The following is a 17293-nucleotide window of genomic DNA, read 5'->3' on the forward strand; positions in this document are numbered from 1 at the left end:
TTTCCATTTCAGCAGATACACAGCTCTGCCTTTTTTTTTTTTAATATTTTATTTATTTATTTCACAGACAGAGATCACAAGTAAGCAGAGAGGCAGGGGGAAGAGAGAGAGGGGGAAGCAGGCTCTCAGAGGGGTGGGGGGAAGCAGGCTCCCCGCTGAGCAGAGAGCCCAGTGCGGGGCTCGATCCCAGGACCCCAGGATTATGACCCAAGCCGAAGGCACTGAGCCACCCAGGTGCCCCTCCTTAACCTGCATTTTAAAAAAAAAAGAAATTATGAATGGATAGTAGTGTCAGGGTTATCGTTTTATGAAATGAATTAGAATTGCCTCATTTTCGTATTTCTCTATGTTCTAGAATCTATTGGGGAATTATTTTTTCCTTAAATTTTCACAAGAGGGCGCCTGGGTGGCTCAGTGGGTTAAGCCGCTGCCTTCGGCTCAGGTCATGATCTCGGGGTCCCGGGATCAAGTCCCGCATCGGGCTCTCTGCTCAGCAGGGAGCCTGCTTCCTCCTCTCTCTCTCTGCCTACTTGTCATCTCTGTCTGTCAAATAAATAAATAAAAATCTTTAAAAAAAAAAATTTTTCACAAGAATTTACCCATAAAACCTCCTGAGCTTGGAATCCTTATGATGGGTAGTTCTTTAATAGAATTCCCTTTTTTTTTTTTTCAAGCTTGGTTTTTTTTTTTTCTTTAGTAAAATCTACCCTGGCTGTGGGGCTCAAACTCATGATCCCCAAACCAAGAGTCTCATGCTCTTTTGATCGAGCCAGCCACGCACCCCTAAATTTCTCTGAAATTGTACTACTTAGCTCCATTTCCCAAAGTTTTTATTTCAGGAAATCATCCAATTCAGAGTTTTAAAAATTTATCAACCTATAATTGAGCATATGCAATCACAAATGATTTCAACAGACTCTTATTAGGTTTGCGAGAGTCTTGTCTGTTTTCTTCTTTGTTTCTTGTTTGTTTGTTTGTTTTTCCCCTAAATAACGACTTCCTGCATTTATTTCTATTGTCCTGATTCCTAATAAATTTATTCCTACATAGCTTTCATTACTTGTTTCCCTCTGAGTTTTCTTAGGGCTGGCTTCTTTCTGGTTTTGGTACTTCTTCTGTTCATTTTCCAAATTTCATTTGGTTTTAAATAATAAAAGCACTTAATACTATGAATTTGGCTTAGAGTATGGCTTTAGTCACATTTTAGGAGGTATTTTTTTAAAATATGTATTCCTTGGATTTTATTTTTCTAGATAGCATGTTATATACATTTGTTGAGGAGTTTAAAATTTTTATCTCAATTAAAAGATGCTTTTATTATTCCATTCCAATGAGGGTCAACAGAAAATTTGGTCCATACTAACCTGAAGATTTTATTGGCATTGAATTTTTTCCAGTAGCTTAGCATTCTGTCAGTTTTTACACAGTGCGTTAAACATCTACAAAGGTACAATCTATTTGTAGAAGTTCAGTATATATTAATTTAATCTTAAAAACATATTTCTGGGGCACCTGGGTGGCTCAGTAGGTTAAAGCCTCTGCCTTCGGCTCAGGTCATGGTCTCAGGGCTCTCTGCTCAGCAAGGAGCCTGCGTCCCTCTCTCTCCGCTGGCCTCTCTGCCTACTTGTGATCTCTCTCTGTCAAATAAATAAATAAAATCTTAAAAAAATATATTTCTAATATATGTTAGGCGCTTTACAGATGTTTTATCACTTACTACAACAATCCAAAAAGGATAAATACTGTTTGGTTCTACTTATAACAAGTTCCTAGAGCAGTCAAATTCATAGAGACAGAGAACAGATCAGTGGGTGCCTGGGGCTACGGAAGGGAGTGTGTAGTGAGTGCTTCATGGGGACAGAGTTTCGATCTGAGAAAACGAAAAAGTTCCGGAAAAGGATAGTGGTGATGGTTGTACAACAGTGTGAATGTACTTAATGCCACTGAACTATATACTCAAATATGGTTAAAACAGTAAATTTTATGTTACCTATACTTTACCACAATGAAAAAATTTTTTCTTTCCGATAATTTAGGGATCCCTATTTGTCAGCGATGAAATGAGGTTCTGAGGTCACACCACGGATGGGAGGTAGATAGAGTCAGCATCTAAGCTGGATGATGTGGATTCATTACCCGCTCCCTGTGTGAGAGCTTTAGAGAGTGGTCCCCACCCCCAGTGTTTCCCAAAGTAGGGAACAAGATGTGACAGTTTCACCCAGAAACCTCCAGTCCTCCAGGGGAAAATCTGCTTAATTCTCATGTCTTCTCAGCTTTCAAGACGACCACCACTGCTCCCACCACCACTGCCCCCACCACCACTGGCCCCACCACCACTGACGTTGGTGACTTGGAAGACACTAAGAGTTCAACGTCTTCAGTCCTGAGTGTGGAAGCTGCAGTAGGGGTGGCGCTGGCTGTTGCTGTGCTCATAATTGCAATTTTGGGACTGATACTCTACCTCAGGCGGAAGAGAAGCAAAGGTAAGTGGTTCTGGGCCATGCCCCCGACCAAGCTTCCCTACTGAGTGTTTCTCAGAACAACCTGCATCACAATGACCCCGGGTCCTTCTGCATTAAAAAATGCAGCTCCAGGGGCACCTGGGTGGCCCAGTGGGTTAAGCCTCTGCCCTTCAGGTCATGAGGCCAGAGTCCTGGGATCCAGCCCAGCATAGGGTTCTCTGCTCAGCAGGGGGCCTGCTTCCCCCTCCCCCTCTGCCTGCCTCTGCCTACTTGTGATCTCTGTCAAATAAATATATAAAATCTTAAAAAAAAAAAAAAAAATGCAGCTCCCTGCTGGGCTTGAGGTCCGGGTTTGGGAATCTAAATTTTTAAAGGTCTCATCAAGTGCTCTGTGTGTGTGTGTGTGTACACATTTAGTTTTATTGTAACAAAGCAACTTGTACACTTTCAAGGTTTAAAACTGAGCATCATTTTCCTTTCCAGTGAAACAAAAAGAAAATTTAAAAATAAACAGGAACAAAATTACAATAGAGAATGTCAATGCCAAATAAGATCCTACAAGTTCTGCTGATTCTCCTATCGAGTGGCAGGGCTCAAGTCATCATTAGGAGAGAGTTTTATTTTAAAAGTGTCATCTTAAACTGCAAGGATGTCTGTTAAACATGCCAAAGGAGAAGCCATGATGTCAAAATGCCCACTTAACCCACCCAAACATCTCAAACCCACCCTTTGTTGACCTTCTATAACCCTATTTCTTTTAGTTTTTTTTTCTTTTTTTTAAACAAGAGAAAGTAGACAGGTACATGTTGGTAAATGCTAACTGTCCATATTCACATAGAGACACAGTGTACTCTGAGCCCAATATACAGAGAAAGGAGGGAAAAAGCTCGAATTCTATGCACTACTACACAGGGGCCTAGCCCCCTCCCGCTTCCAGCAGAGCTAAGGGAGCAGAAGGTTTTTCTTTTTTCCCACAGAGCACAGTGGTGTTGATTCCATAAAGTTTTTGTTTTCGTGTGTGTGACCAAGTTTGAGAACCAGTGCAGCAGACCCTGGAGCAGGGTGATTGGAGGTAACAAATGTCAATAAAGCCTAGGTCCTGCTTTCAAGGAACTCAGTGCTGGAAGCGGGGGAGAGGGAGTGATTGCCTCATTTAGAAAGAGCTGTGGTAGGTTGGGAGAAAGGAGGGGAACCAGTGAGGAATTCCCATAGGAAGTGACCCTGCAAAAAGTCTCAAAGAATATGAGAATTAGCCAGGCAAACAGTGAGGCTAGTGAAGAGGTCACTATCCACGCAGGGGCAGGAGATCAGGGAGGGAACCGTAGGTAGCTCAGTGCTGTGGAGGAGGCTGGTGATGGGAGAGAGAACCTTGTAAATGACTGGCAAGAGCCTCTGAGCCCAGAGGCAACGCGAAGCAGGGAAGTGGCCACCTCAGCTCCGCCTTCCGGATCCATCAGTCTGAGCTGCTGGGGCCGGAGGTGGGGCCAGAGGTGGGCCAGGCAGGGCCAGTCTAATGCGGTGGCAGTGGGTGGAGGGAGAGAGCCAGATCCTGGGAAAGTTTAAGAAGGAAAACCAGTAAGACTTAGGGACTGGGCTGGCGTAGAGGTGAGGGAGTGGGAAGCACTCGGGGGAAAGCGTCCTCGGGGAAACCACCAAGCAAATTAGAGAACACGGAGGTCAAGACCACGTTTGGGGGCGGACGATGGTTCCTTAGTCTGGGGTATGTTGGAGATGTGCCTGTGTGGCCTCCGCAGAGAGATGTCCCTCGGCAGTGTGGGTGTCTGCATCTATAGCTCAAGAGGACAGGGCTAGAGGCGTTCAGCATTTACACCCCACCAGCCTCCAGTATTGATCTGAAATTCCTCTGAAGAAAACTTCCAGCGAGAGCAGGTGAGCTGCGGGAGATACTGAAGCACAGAGTGAGGAGCACAGAGCCCGGACGGCTGCAGTCAGGTCCTGGCTGCGGAAACGCCGGTGCAACGGTACCATGACTCTCTGCCCCAGCTCGCCCGTCGGTGAAATGAGAAGAGTAATTACACTCCCCCCGGGGCTGTCATGACAATCACACGTAACGCATCGCGACTAGATCCCCGCACAGAATAAGGACCACATGAGCATTAGCGCCTGCAATTTTAAGCTGTAGTGATTGAACTGATTCGATCCAGTCCTATGGAAACACAGATAAACCAGTATCCGAGAAGAGAAAAGCCCCAAAATAGGCAGGATGAAACAGATCAAAATATATTCAGAATTTAGTAAGTTAATCAGCAGCATTTCTAATCAATGGGGAAGGATGAGAGTCATTCAGTACACGGTGCTGGAACGAGTGAGCGGCCGTCTGGGGAATATAATATTATCTCATAACTCACACCAAAATAAATTCCACAGAGATCAACCAAAGAGTTAAATGAGGGGGAAAATAACCCCAGTACTCGAGGAGAGCACGTGAGACCATCTCATGTCCATGCAGCGGAGACGGCCTCCCTAAGTATGACGTAAAACCTAAAAGCCATGAAGAAAAATGTTGACAAACTCAACATATACAAATTGCTTTTCATTCTGCAGAGGAAAAGTCACAGCAGTTGTCTCTAGAGTGAGGCTGAGGGTCAGAGAGGAAGAGCTGTGACAGTCACTGAGGGAACAGAAGATGGTATTTCAGGATTCCACCCAGATGAGAAGCCAGAGCTCTGTAAAAGCATCACTGTGCATGATCATGTCTCCCCCATGCAGGTGTAGAAACTTCTAGAACGTGTTGGTTAGAAGTTATGTTCCCCTGCTGGCACCACAGAAGAAAAGTAACAGGGCTTACCTAAGACAGAGTTCCTTGTTTCCCCTCACAAAAAAGGATGAGAAGGCGGATGGCAGAGGCTGCTGTCCTCGGGCACTCAGGCTTCTAGCTTCCTGCTCACTGTCCTAGCTACTGGCTTCTGTCCTGAAGGTTGCCTCGTGATCCAAGATGGCTGCTTGGAGTCCAGCCATCATTTCTGAATCCAGGCAGGAAACAGGAGGAAGGAAGAAAGGACAAAAAGACCATGCTGCGGCTGTTTGTCCTTTACTCAGTCTTCCTGAAAATCGTATCCACAACTTCCCCTTGAATCATATTGGCAAGAATGCAGTCATATTCCCCACATCTGTCAGTAGGGGAGCACGCTGCCACCCCAAATAAAACCAAGGTTCTGTAACTGAGTAGAAAGAAATAAATGGAAATTGGGTAAGCAAAGAGCGTCCGCTGTCATAGGCCTCATCCGGAATTAGAGATGTGTCAGCTAAGTGTGGCCTAAGGACAGGGGAACAGGAGAGGTCAAGGTGCTCGTGAGAGGGGGAATGCAGAGGAGAGGGTCAGCAGGGAGCTTGACAGCCGGAAAGAAAGTGGATTATTAAGGGACATTGGTTCATGGGGTCAAAGCGCAGGCATTGCCAGCAGGATGATAACAGGAGAAAGCTGGAAGGAAAGAAAGTTGTAGCAGAAAAATGATGCTGGCGTTTAATATTGCAGAGTTCTCAGTCCCAGGGATTTAAAAAAAAAAAAAAATTTAAAAGTCCAGGGTATGGCAGAAGAGAGGGTTCTGGAGTTTGGAGGACGTAGGAGTCCCGTGTGTCCAGAGGATTGTCTCCGTGGAGGGTGGGACCTCCCAGGATGGTGTTGGGCGGTGGAGGGCATGTCTGTGATGCAGGGGCCAAAGCTTGGGAAATGCCACAAAGAGACTCGGGGGGGTGAGAAAGGAAGAGTGGGGGTGGGGAGACTGGCAGGTTTCAGGGGCGGAGGGTGGAGAGGAACGGGCTGCAGCTCAGACCCGGGTCCCAGCCATGAGGCTCACAAGGCAGGAGAGGAAAAAACCACCACTCAGGAAAGCACAAAAAGCCAGTGTTTCGGGATAGGAGGAAGCAGGGGGGTCTGAGACAAGGTGGAAGGAAAGGGACGGGTGGGCAGGGCCTCGGCAGTAGAAGGAGCAAGGCTGAGGGATGCTTGGGGAATTCAAGCAAGGGGGAAGGAAAGAAACGGAAAAATTGAGGTTGGGAGAGAAAGACGATGCAGGCAAGAGCTGCTCTCCTGATGTGGTGTTGACAACCCCGGGACAGGGTTGGGCAGCCTCAGGATGACAGCAGGTGTCACTCTGGTTGTGTCCAGCAGGTGTCCCAGGTTGGTCCAACAGAGCAGCTCGACTGCCCTGGTCTCTCTGGAGGTTGGTCTCAGAGCACACAGAGCAGGAAGGCAGGGAAGAGAGGCGCCTTCTCTAGATGGTACCCTAACGTGCCGCTGTTCCCCCACAGGTCTGAAGACTAACGCCAGAGCGGTACCCGAGTGAGTGCTTGTCCCTCTTGGGAAATAGGGAAGTTCCTTATGGGAAGGGCACAGGGCCTCTGCACTCCACTCTCCTGGTGCTTTCCCAGGGGCTGTGTCTTTTCTCGGAGCCACTCCCCCTCCTCAGCTCTGAACCTCGCCTCCCTGCCTCCCTCTGTAGCCCTCTTCCTCTTCGCCTTCCCACCTGCCCGTCCCTCCAGCCCATCTTCTGGACTTCTCTCCTTCTCTCCAGCCCCTTTCCTCCCCTCTCTCCCCTCTGGCCAGAAGACCTGAGGTGGAGCTGGTGATCATTCTCTAGTTTGTACCAACAACCACAGGGCAGATAAGACTTCACCCTTCCCAAGGCTCTTCCAACAAAGCTGCTTCTCCAGGACCATCCGCCTTCAAAAGGCCTGTGGGACCTCTACTGGCTACACTGCAAACTGCCTCTCGGACGATCCAGGACACCTGAGAGCCTCCAAACGGAGCTCACCTCCAGCGTCAGGCCGTCCCAGGGCCCCTCCCTGCCCATACACACACGCACGCACAGAGCACAAGCCCCACACGGGTTTGAACTCTCTTCTGCCCGGCCTCTAACCCACATTCTGCCCTCTGCTTATACAGGGGATCCGTCCAAAACACGGAGGAGAAGTATGAGAACATCGGGATTAAAAGTGAGTTCCGACGGCCGCCACTCCTACCCTTCCCTACACACCCCCTGCTCACGCCCGGGCCCCACCCATTCCTAGTCCTGCCCCTGGTCCCAACGCGGCAGAGGACCTCACTGCTCCCAACACGGCAGAGGACCTCACTGCTGGAGGCTCCGGCCCATTTCTCTACCCTGGCCATATGCACCTGACCCCAGCACACCTTGATTTTTTTCTAGGACAACAAACAGAGCCCCGGCTGGAGCCCAAGCTGGAGCCCAAGGTAAGCATCTCAGATTATGGCCTGAAGGAATTAAAGAAAAGTTTGGGGGCGCCTGGGTGGCTCACTGGGTTAAGCCTCTGCCTGCAGCTCAGGTCATGATCTCAGGGTCCTGGGATGGAGCCCCGCATCGGGCGCTCTGTTCAGCGGGGAGCCTGCTTCCCCTTCTCTCTCTGCCTCTCTGCCTACTTGTGATCTCTCTCTCTCTCTCTCTGTCAAATAAATAAATCTTTAAAAAAAAAAAAAAGAAAGAAAGAAAGAAAGACAAGTTTGGAGAAGGTGGGGTGAAGGGAGCAGAGGGACTGCGCGCAGTGTTGGTGAACACTCAGGTGCCGGATTCCTGCTCTCCGGCGGGGACAGCTCCCCGTCCACGGTCTCACCCCCTTCTCCTTCGTTCTCGCCAGGATGAAGCCCAGGGCGACAACCCCATCCTCTATGCCTCCCTCACCCTCTCCAGCTCCTCATCACGGGCAGCACCTCCCCACCTCCCTCCCAAGGAGGCCCCGCAGGAGGAGACCCTATATTCTCTCGTAAAGGCCTGACGAGCGGGACTGGAGGATGACTGCCTTAGACTGAGCTGCCCAGCGGGTCACAGCCTCTGATAATGACCCTGGCCAGACGGGAAGACTCAGAAGCCAGTGGGTGTGGAAGGCCTCCAAGGACCACAGAGAGACAGAGCCATCTGCTCCAACCCCCTCTCCACCTTCCCAGCCCTTGCCCAGAGAGTCACAGGGCTGGTGGAATTTGCCCGAAGGCATCTAAGGAGAAAACTGATGGCACCTTCCATTTCTGTCTTCTCCTTCTCACCACGAATGAATTATAATAAAAGGTCACACCCGAGATCCCTCCCCCAGTACTGGAGTTGGGCGACTGCCTCGGGGTGGGACACAATAAACCCAGACGCTGGTAGCCAGCCCAGAAGCCAGGGGCTGCCCCTCCTCTGCCCATTCCCCTTCCCCTCCGATCAGAACGAGCACGCACTTGCCAAGTGCACCACCTCGTTTAGGCGCCTCCAACAAGCTGTGCCCGGACTGGATGCACTCACCCGAACCGTGAACAGGACCACAGGGGTTAGCGCTTTTCTCCAGGCCACGCGCCTAGTAAGTGGCTGAGCCAGGGTCTGAACCCAGACCTGCCCTCCCCGACGACGGCCTTCTCCCAGGACTCAGGTGTCCCGGCCTTCCCACATCCCTCAGACTGTGCCAGCCTCCCACAGACACAGGGACGTGCCCTGGGAGCGGAGGGGAGGGAGGGAAGCCGAAGGGAAGCACGGGGTTAGAGACCAGCTGCGGAGAGCGGGAACCTGTTTTATTAACATGGGAACTGCACAGCTAGGACTTCGGCCAGTTGACCTGTAGCCGGTGACCAAGCCCCACACTTAACTCAGGGACCCTCTGAGGGGCGCCCCCTGCTGCCGGCAGGGAAGGGGGCGAGAGAGCAGCAGGGAGCCAGGTGCACACAGCTATTCCTCGAAGAAGGCCAAGGTGAAGTCCCCGGTGGCATCTCCACACCACGGCTCCTCCAGCTGCTCTGGCTCTGTCCCAACATCTTCCAGGAACTGCTCCAGGTCCAGGTCACTGGAGGCGTCATCATTAGGGGTGACACTTCCAGCCTCCTGAGGACACTTCCAGCCTTCCTTCCCCACCACGGGACAGGCCCCACGATGAGCTGGTGGGGTCAGGTCCTTTGGTACCATTCTAGCTTCTTGGTCCTCAGACAAGCTGGTTCCTGAGGCTTTGCTTTGAGGAGCTTTAAATTTTTTCTTAAGGCCTGGATGAAAAAGTGATGAAACTGAGAGTCCTATTAGGCCATTGTGAGATTTTACAAGTCAAACTCCTAAATTCCTATTTCCATAAAGGTTTCTGGGAAAGTTCTCAATAGAAAGAAAATGGGCTTTGGTGTTAGAACGACCTGGATTCAAGCCATGGATCCAGACATATGCTAGTCATGAGTCTTGAGCAAATTTTAAACCCTTATCTCTAAAATGGCAACTGTCCAGCCATAGAGATATTGAAAGAATTAAAGGGAACCAGCAAGGAGTATCTACCTAGCCAGCTCACAGCAATACTCAACAAATGTCAGGTCCCCCCTCCTCACCACTGTCCTGTCCTTAGATCAAATCCATCAATAACCATTATGTTTCTACAGGGTGTGCTACACTCTCCAATCTAAGATGCCTAATTTTTTTTTTTTAAGATTTTATTCCTTTGAGAGAGAGACAGACAGACAGAGCACAAGCAGGGAGAGGGAGAAGCAGACACCCGGCTGAGCTGAAGATCACCACCACCACCACTACCCCCGCCCAGGACCTGCAGATCATGACCTGAGCTGAAGGCAGATGCTTAACTTCTGAGTCACCCAGGCGCCCCTAATTTTTGTTCTTTTTAAAAGTAGTGAGAAACTATGATCCAGGAAGTTAAAAGTTCCAGTTAAGGGGTTAAAAATGATCCAGGAAGGGGAGACACAGATTTGCACCTCATCCCCCATAGTTCTGCCCAGGCTCTGAGCCTTACCTGGCTGGTCAGGCTCCGATTTCCCATGCCCTTCTTTCCTTCCTATTATGGATACAGGAGGAGCTGCAGATTCATTTCCCAGAGATCTCTTCATCGTCTTCTTTTGCAGGGTCCCATCTCGTCCATTTGCTAGGCCTGCGTCACCCCACCCCAACCATGAAGGATATTTGTTTATTTCCCTCCAAATGACAGCTCAGCAAGGGTCCATAGACTCCCCTCAGTCTCCGCCTGCATCCTCTGCTCATTCTCAATCAAGGGCGTTCTCTTGGTTCCCTCCTTTTCCCCAAATATTTCTCTCTCTCTCTCTCTCTCTCTCTCACTCACTCACTCTCTCCAACTGCCCCCCTTCTTTTTTGGTCCTGGACCTTCTTCACCTTGTGTTTTTCCTCACAGCCTCCTTCCTCCAGGAAGTCATCCCGCCTGGCTAAGAATTTAAGACATTCGTTCCACCTTTAACCTAAGATTTTATAATCAGAACAGAGAAGCAAGGAGGCTACAGCTTCCCTGATGACACTAGTAGGAATCTTGACCATTTTTGCAGATTTTAGAGCTGAGACAGCCAGTAAGATCCAGTGACCTGCAGGCCCCTCCCTCCCACTGTCTGCTTCTGCTCTGCCTCAATGGTACCATGTATCTGTTCCCAGCTGGCTTGCTTACCTCTTGCCTTGGGTTTTTTGGTCTGAATTTTGGCTGGCTTGGGACTGGGCAAAGTTGGGTCCTAAGAATGGGAGAGAAAAATAAGAAAAGATAAATGAAGTCATATAATTAGTGTTTTTAATAGAGTGAGATGCTATGGAAATGATGAGTGGTTAGGGGAGTCAAATTGAGTCCTGTAGCTTGATCCTGTTTAAATCAATGACAACAAAGACAAAACTGTTCTCCTTCCCATTCTGTTTGGTATCGGTCAGTACAAAGCTTTATAGAGAAAGAAATAAAGTTAGGCCATGAACATGATTAAAAAAACTATTAAAAATCAAATCAATGACTAGACTCTTTAAGTGTTAATCACTTCATAGTACATATAGATTTCAAATAATAATGTTGTACCCCTGAAACCTATACAGTGTTATAGGCCAATTTTGCCTCAACAAAAAAATAATTAAAAGGAAAACCCTCTTTCAGGACTTCTAGTTTCCAGTTCTACATGTAAAGAGGTTTAGAGGTCATCACTCTAACAACAAGTAAAAAAAACTGAACAGATTGAAAAATCAACAACTCTTTTTATTTTGATCAAAGAGAGAACGGAGTGCCTGGGTTAAGCCTCTGTCTTTGGTTCAGAGTCCTGGCTCGAGCCCCACATCAGGCTCTTTGCTCAGCAGGGAGCCTGCTTCCCCACCTCTCTCTGCCTGATTGTGCTCTCTCTGTCAAATAAAGAAATAAAATCTTAAAAAAAAAAAAAGAGGGAAGGACACAGGGCCACCAAACCGCTGTCCTGAAGAGACAGAGAAGCAAATGCACGAAGTCATATCTTACCAGGGCACAGATTCAGAAGCAGAAGAACCAGCACTTCTCACAAGAACCAGTTCCAGGGCAGAAAAACCTCAACAGTACTAAATAAATTGTTCAGTGCAGACAAGTATGGGAGTTAAAAACACCAGAGTTGCCCAGTCTTACAGTGGCTTCCAGACCTTTGTGGGTTTGACCTCCAGGAGTCTGACCATGCTGTCACAGAAAATATCAGAGAAAAGTCCCGTCATGCTTCTGGCAGAAGGAAGAGCAAAGGCAACATTTCGAAATATAGGCGAGCACTCTATTCTTCTGAAAAAGGCCTTTTCTCAGGAAAAACTAGTTAACCACAGCCTAATCTACCAAGATATTATCAGAGACTGACTGTCCAGGGGGAAGAGAAATATTTAACCCCTGCCACTCTAGCCATCCTGTCCCACCTAATGGGGGGAAAACACTAAGAAACACCACGAAGTTCACAGTCCAGAGCATGGGTTCATTTAAAGACATGAGATCTAGGCTTGCCTGGCTGGTTCAGTTAGAAGTGGATACAACTCTTGATCTCAGGGTTATGAGTTCAAGCCCCACACTGAATGTAGAGATTACTTAAATAAGTAAAATGTTTTTAAAAAGAAAAAAGACACGAGACATAGTAGTAGGACCACAGAACACATCCCCTCCCCTGACCTTACCATCACACTACTAAAGGCATATTTAGGGATACCTGGATAGCTCAGTTTGTTGGGCGTCTGACCCTTGATTTCAGCTTGGGTCATGATCTCAGGGTTGTGGGATCAAGCCTGACTCAAGCTTCACATTCAGCAGAGAGTCTGCTTAAGATTCTCTCTCCCCCTGCCCCTTCCCCCACTGGTGATCTTCTCCTCCTCCCCCGCCAAAATAAATAAAGAAATCTAAAAATAAATAAATAAAGGCATATTTAACCATTTCTTTTGCCTGGTATATTGTGTCTGGCAATCAATAAAAAACTACAAGATGCACCAAAAAGCAAAAAAAAAAAAAAAAAAAAGGGTGGGGGCCTGCCTGGGTGGCTCAGTGGGTTAAAGCCTCTGCCTTCGGCTCAGGTCGTAATCTCAGGGTCCTGGGATTGAGCCCCGCATCAGGCTCTCAGCTCAGCGGGAAGCCTGCTTCTCCCTCATTCTCTGCCTGCCTCTCTGCCTACTTGTGATCTCTCTCTCTGTCAAATAAATAAATAAAATCTTTTTTTAAAAACCCACAATTTGAACAGACAGAACAAATATCAAAACAGGACATGGCATGGAATTATCAGATTGGAATGAAATCAAAGATGATTAAAATGTAAAGGGCTCTAATGGATAAAGTAGCATGCAAGAACAGATGGGCGTGTAAGCAGAAAGATAAAAATCCTAAGAAAGAATAGAAAGGAAATGCTAGAGATCAAAAACACTGTAAGAGAAATGAAGAAAACGCCTTTGGTGGGCTTACTAGTGGACTGAATCTCTGAGCTTGAGGTTATCTCAACAGAAACCTTCAAAGCTGAAAAGCAAAGGGGAAAAAAAAAAAAGACTGAAAAGAAAAAAAAGAACATCATATCCAAGAATTGTGGGACAGCTGTAAAACGTGTAATGTAGGCACAATGGGGATACCAGAAGGAGAAGGAAAAAAGAAAGAAACCCAAGAAAGGCAATAATGACTGAGAAGTTTCTCAAATTAATGTCAGACACCGAACTACAGATTCGGGAATCTTGGGGAACACCCAGAGGATAAATGCCAAACAGCCCCATGCAGGTGTGTTATTTTCAAACTACAGAAGATCAAAGATAAGGAAAAAGCCCTGCGGATTAAGGAGTATATTTGTTGTGCTGAGCACTGATGATGTATGAAGTGCTGAATCACTAGATAGTACACCTGAAACTAATATTACACTGTATGTTAACTACCTGGAATTTAATAACTTTTAAAAAAAGGAAAAAAAAAAAGAAAAAGAAAAAGCCTTGGAAGAAGCCAAAGAAAAAGAATACCTTACCTGATATGCTAAGGAAGGGGAGAAAATGGAATCATATGAAATGCTCAGTTGAAGCCACTTGTGGGGTGGGGAGGGGCACCTGCGTGGCCCAGTCGGTTAAGCATCCAACTCTTATGTTTTGGCTCAGGTCATGATCTCAAGGTCATGAGATCAAGCCCCGAGTCGGAGGCCACCCTGAGCATGTACCCTGCTTAAGATTCTCTCTCTCCCTCTCCCTCTGCCCTTCCCCACCACTTGCACACACACTGTCTCTCTCTCTCTCTCTAAAAACAAAACAAAACAAAACAAGACAAAAAAACCATTTGAGGGGTGCCTGCCTGGCTCAGCTGGTAATGCATGAGACTCCTGATCTTGGGGGTTGTAAGTTCAAGACCCACACTGTGTGTAGAGATTAGTTAAAAAATAAAATCTTTTTTAAAGACCCATACACTTGGCTGGAAAAGAATGAAAAACAAAAACGGACACAGTTAGAATATCAGGAAGGACATAGTTGAATTCAACAACAGTACCAATCAACTGGATATAAGAAACATCTACAAATTACTTTGTTATATTCAACAACAGCAGAATACATATTCTTCTCACGCTCGCATGGAGCATTCACCAAGACTGATCGCATTCTGAGCCATAAAACAAAACTTAAACAAAATTTAACATACTTAAAAGAATAGAAATCATAGTGTCTGCTCCCAAACCACAACAGAGTTAAACAAGAAATCAGTAACAGAAAGATAACTAAAAAGTCCCCAAATAATAAAGATTAAAAAACACACTTCTAAGTAACATATGGGTCAAAGAAGAAATCACAAGATACTGAACAAAATCACAAAATACTGAACTAAAAGAAATGTAAAATATAAACTAAATGAAAAAGAAAACAATTTATTAAAATTTGTGGGACACAACAAAAGCAGTACTTAGAGGAAAATTAAGCACTGAACACATACATTAGAAAAGAAGAAAGACCTAGGGGCGCCGGGGTTGCTCAGTGGGTTGAGCCGCTGCCTTCGACTCAGGTCATGATCTCAGGGTCCTGGGATCGAGTCCTGCATCAGGCTCTCGGCTCAGCAGGGAGCCTGCTTCCCTCTCCCTCTCTTTCTGCCTGCCTCTCTGCCTACTTGTGATCTCTGTCAAATAAATAAATACCTTTAAAAAAAATAAAAGAAGAAAGACCTAAAATCAGCAGTCTAAGTTTCAGTCTTGGGAAACTAGAAAAAGAAGAGTAAGTTAAATACAAAGTGAGCTGAAGAAAAGAAATAATAAGAATTGGAGCAGAAATTGATGAGATTATGAGAACAGGAAATTCGTAGAGAAAATCAATGAAACAAAAAAGCTGATCAATATAACTGATAAGCCTCTAGTCAAACTAAGAAAAAAGAGAGAGAGGAAACAAATTAGTAATATTGGAAAATATACTAGAGTCCATGAACATTAAAAGGATAATAAAGGAATACTACAAATAATTCTATGCAAACAAATTTGATAACCAAAAGGAAATGGACCAATTCCTTAAAAGATATAATCTGTCTAAATTCACACAAGAAGAAACGGACAATCTGAATAGGTCTATATCTATTAACAAAATTGAATCAGTAACTAGTAGTCAACCTTCCAAGACAGAAAGCACCAGACTTATGGGTTCACTGGTGAATTCCACCAAACATTTAGGGAAGATATTATGCCTATTCTCCATAACCTCTTTCAGAGAAAAGAAGCAGACAATATTTCCTAATTCTATGAGGCCACCATTACAAAACCAGACAAAGACATTACAAGAAAACCACAGACCAATGTATCTCATGAAAAGAGATACAAAAATCCTCAATAAAATATTACTAAATTAAATCCAACAATGTACAAACAGAAGTGTATACCGTGAACAAATGGGATTTATTCAATGCATGCAAGACTTCTCTGACATTTGAAAATCAATGAATGTAATCCATCACATTAGTGGGCTAAAAAGAAAAATCACATGATTATAACAATAGATACAGAAAAAGTGTTTGACAAAATCCAATACCCATTCATGGTCGAAACTTTCAGTAAACAAGGAAGAGAGGGTAACTTCCTCAACTTGACAAAGAACATCTACAAAAAAAACTAAAATTGGGGGTGCCTCGGTGGCTCAGTGGGTTTAGCCTCTGCCTTCGGCTCAGGTCATGATCTCGGGGTCCTGGGATCAAGCCCTGTATAGGGCTCTCTGCTTAGCGGGGAGCCTGCTCCTCCCTTTCTCTCTGCCTGCCTCTCTGCCTACTTGTGATCTCTCTCTCTCTCTCTCTCTCTGTCAAATAAATAAATAAAATCTTAAAAAAAAAAACTAATATCATACTTAATGCTGAGAAACGAGAAGACTTCCCCCTATGATCAGGAAAAAAGGAAGGACATTCCCTCTCATCAATCCTTTTCAACACCATATTGGAAGTTCTAAGTAATGTAGTTAGACAAAAAGAAATAAAAGATATAGATATTGGGAAGAAATACGGTTGACCCTTAAACAATGCAGGGGTTAGGGATACTGACCCCTCACACAGTGGAAAATTTGTATATAACTTTTGACTCCCCCAAAACTTAACTATTAATAGCCTACTCTTGACTGGAAGCCTTACCAATAACACAGATGATTCACATGTATTTGGTACATTATATGTATTATATGCCATATTCTTACAATAAAGGTGGATAAAAGAAAATATTCAAATCATAAGGAAGAGAAAATGTATTTACAATACTGCACTATATTTATGGGGGGAAAATCCACCTATAAGTGGAACCACATAGTTCAAACCTGTTCAAGGATCAACTGTAAAACTGTCTTTGTTTGCAGATAACATAATCACCAAATAGAAAAATCCAAGAGAATCATCAAAAACTCCAGAACTAACAAACATTAATAGTAGGCTGCATGTTCATATATAAAAGTCTGTCACTTTCTTATATACCAGCAATGAACAAGTGGAATTTGACATTAAAAACACAATACCACTTATAGTAGCACCAAAAAATTTAAATACTTAGGTATAATTTTAACAAAATATGTGCAAGATCTATATGAGTAAAATTACAAAAATTCTCATTAATAAAATCGAAGAATTAAACAGATATTCCATGTTTGTGGATAGGAAAAGTTCATTATTATCAACAGTTAATGTCTCCCAGCCTGATAGAGTCAATGCAATTCCAAACAAAATCCTAGCAAGTTATTTTGTAGGTATCAACAAACTGATTCTACAGTTATATGGAAAGGCAAAAGACCCAGAATAGCCAACACAATATTGAAGAAGGACAAAGCCGGAGGACTGACCCTAGCCAACTTTAAGACTTATTATAAAGCAACAGTAATCAAGACAATGTAGAATTGGCAAAAAAAAAAAAAAAAGGGTCAATGAGACAGAATAGAGTGCCCCAAAATAGACCCACATAAAAACAGTCAGCTGATCTTTGACAAGAGAGCAAAGGCAATGACAGTCTTTTCAACAAATATGCTTGAAAAACCATACATCCACATGCAAAAAAATGAACCTAGACATAGGCCTTATACCCTTCACAAAAATTTACTCAAAATGTATTATAGATCTAATGTAAAAAATGTAAAACTATAAAACTCCTGGAAAATAACATAGAAGAAAAGGTAGATAACCTTGGGTATGGCAATGAC

General features: G+C 45.1%; 2 protein-coding genes across 9 annotated transcripts in view; one reads left to right on the forward strand and one right to left on the reverse strand.

The window, feature by feature from the left end:
* PILRA (paired immunoglobin like type 2 receptor alpha) overlaps nucleotides 1-8513 on the forward strand; it is a 17088-nt gene extending 8575 nt beyond the window's left edge. Inside the window, exons 3-7 of the mRNA XM_032328533.1 lie at nucleotides 2274-2483; nucleotides 6735-6765; nucleotides 7369-7418; nucleotides 7631-7674; nucleotides 8076-8513. Coding sequence (XP_032184424.1) covers nucleotides 2274-2483; nucleotides 6735-6765; nucleotides 7369-7418; nucleotides 7631-7674; nucleotides 8076-8213 — 473 coding nt within the window. The 3' untranslated portion in view covers nucleotides 8214-8513. The remainder of the gene's footprint in view (nucleotides 1-2273; nucleotides 2484-6734; nucleotides 6766-7368; nucleotides 7419-7630; nucleotides 7675-8075) is intronic.
* An 87-nt stretch (nucleotides 8514-8600) lies between these two features.
* ZCWPW1 (zinc finger CW-type and PWWP domain containing 1) overlaps nucleotides 8601-17293 on the reverse strand; it is a 33674-nt gene continuing 24981 nt past the window's right edge. For all 8 annotated transcript variants that reach the window (XM_032328526.1, XM_032328525.1, XM_032328529.1 and 5 more), the window contains 3 exons: nucleotides 10842-10902; nucleotides 10185-10319; nucleotides 8601-9441 (listed from right to left, as the gene is read on the reverse strand). In XM_032328526.1, coding sequence (XP_032184417.1) covers nucleotides 9134-9441; nucleotides 10185-10319; nucleotides 10842-10902 — 504 coding nt within the window. In that variant the 3' untranslated portion in view covers nucleotides 8601-9133. The remainder of the gene's footprint in view (nucleotides 9442-10184; nucleotides 10320-10841; nucleotides 10903-17293) is intronic.

Source organism: Mustela erminea, chromosome 20 (genome assembly GCF_009829155.1).
Source record: "Mustela erminea isolate mMusErm1 chromosome 20, mMusErm1.Pri, whole genome shotgun sequence".
NCBI classification, from domain to species: Eukaryota; Metazoa; Chordata; class Mammalia; order Carnivora; family Mustelidae; genus Mustela; species Mustela erminea.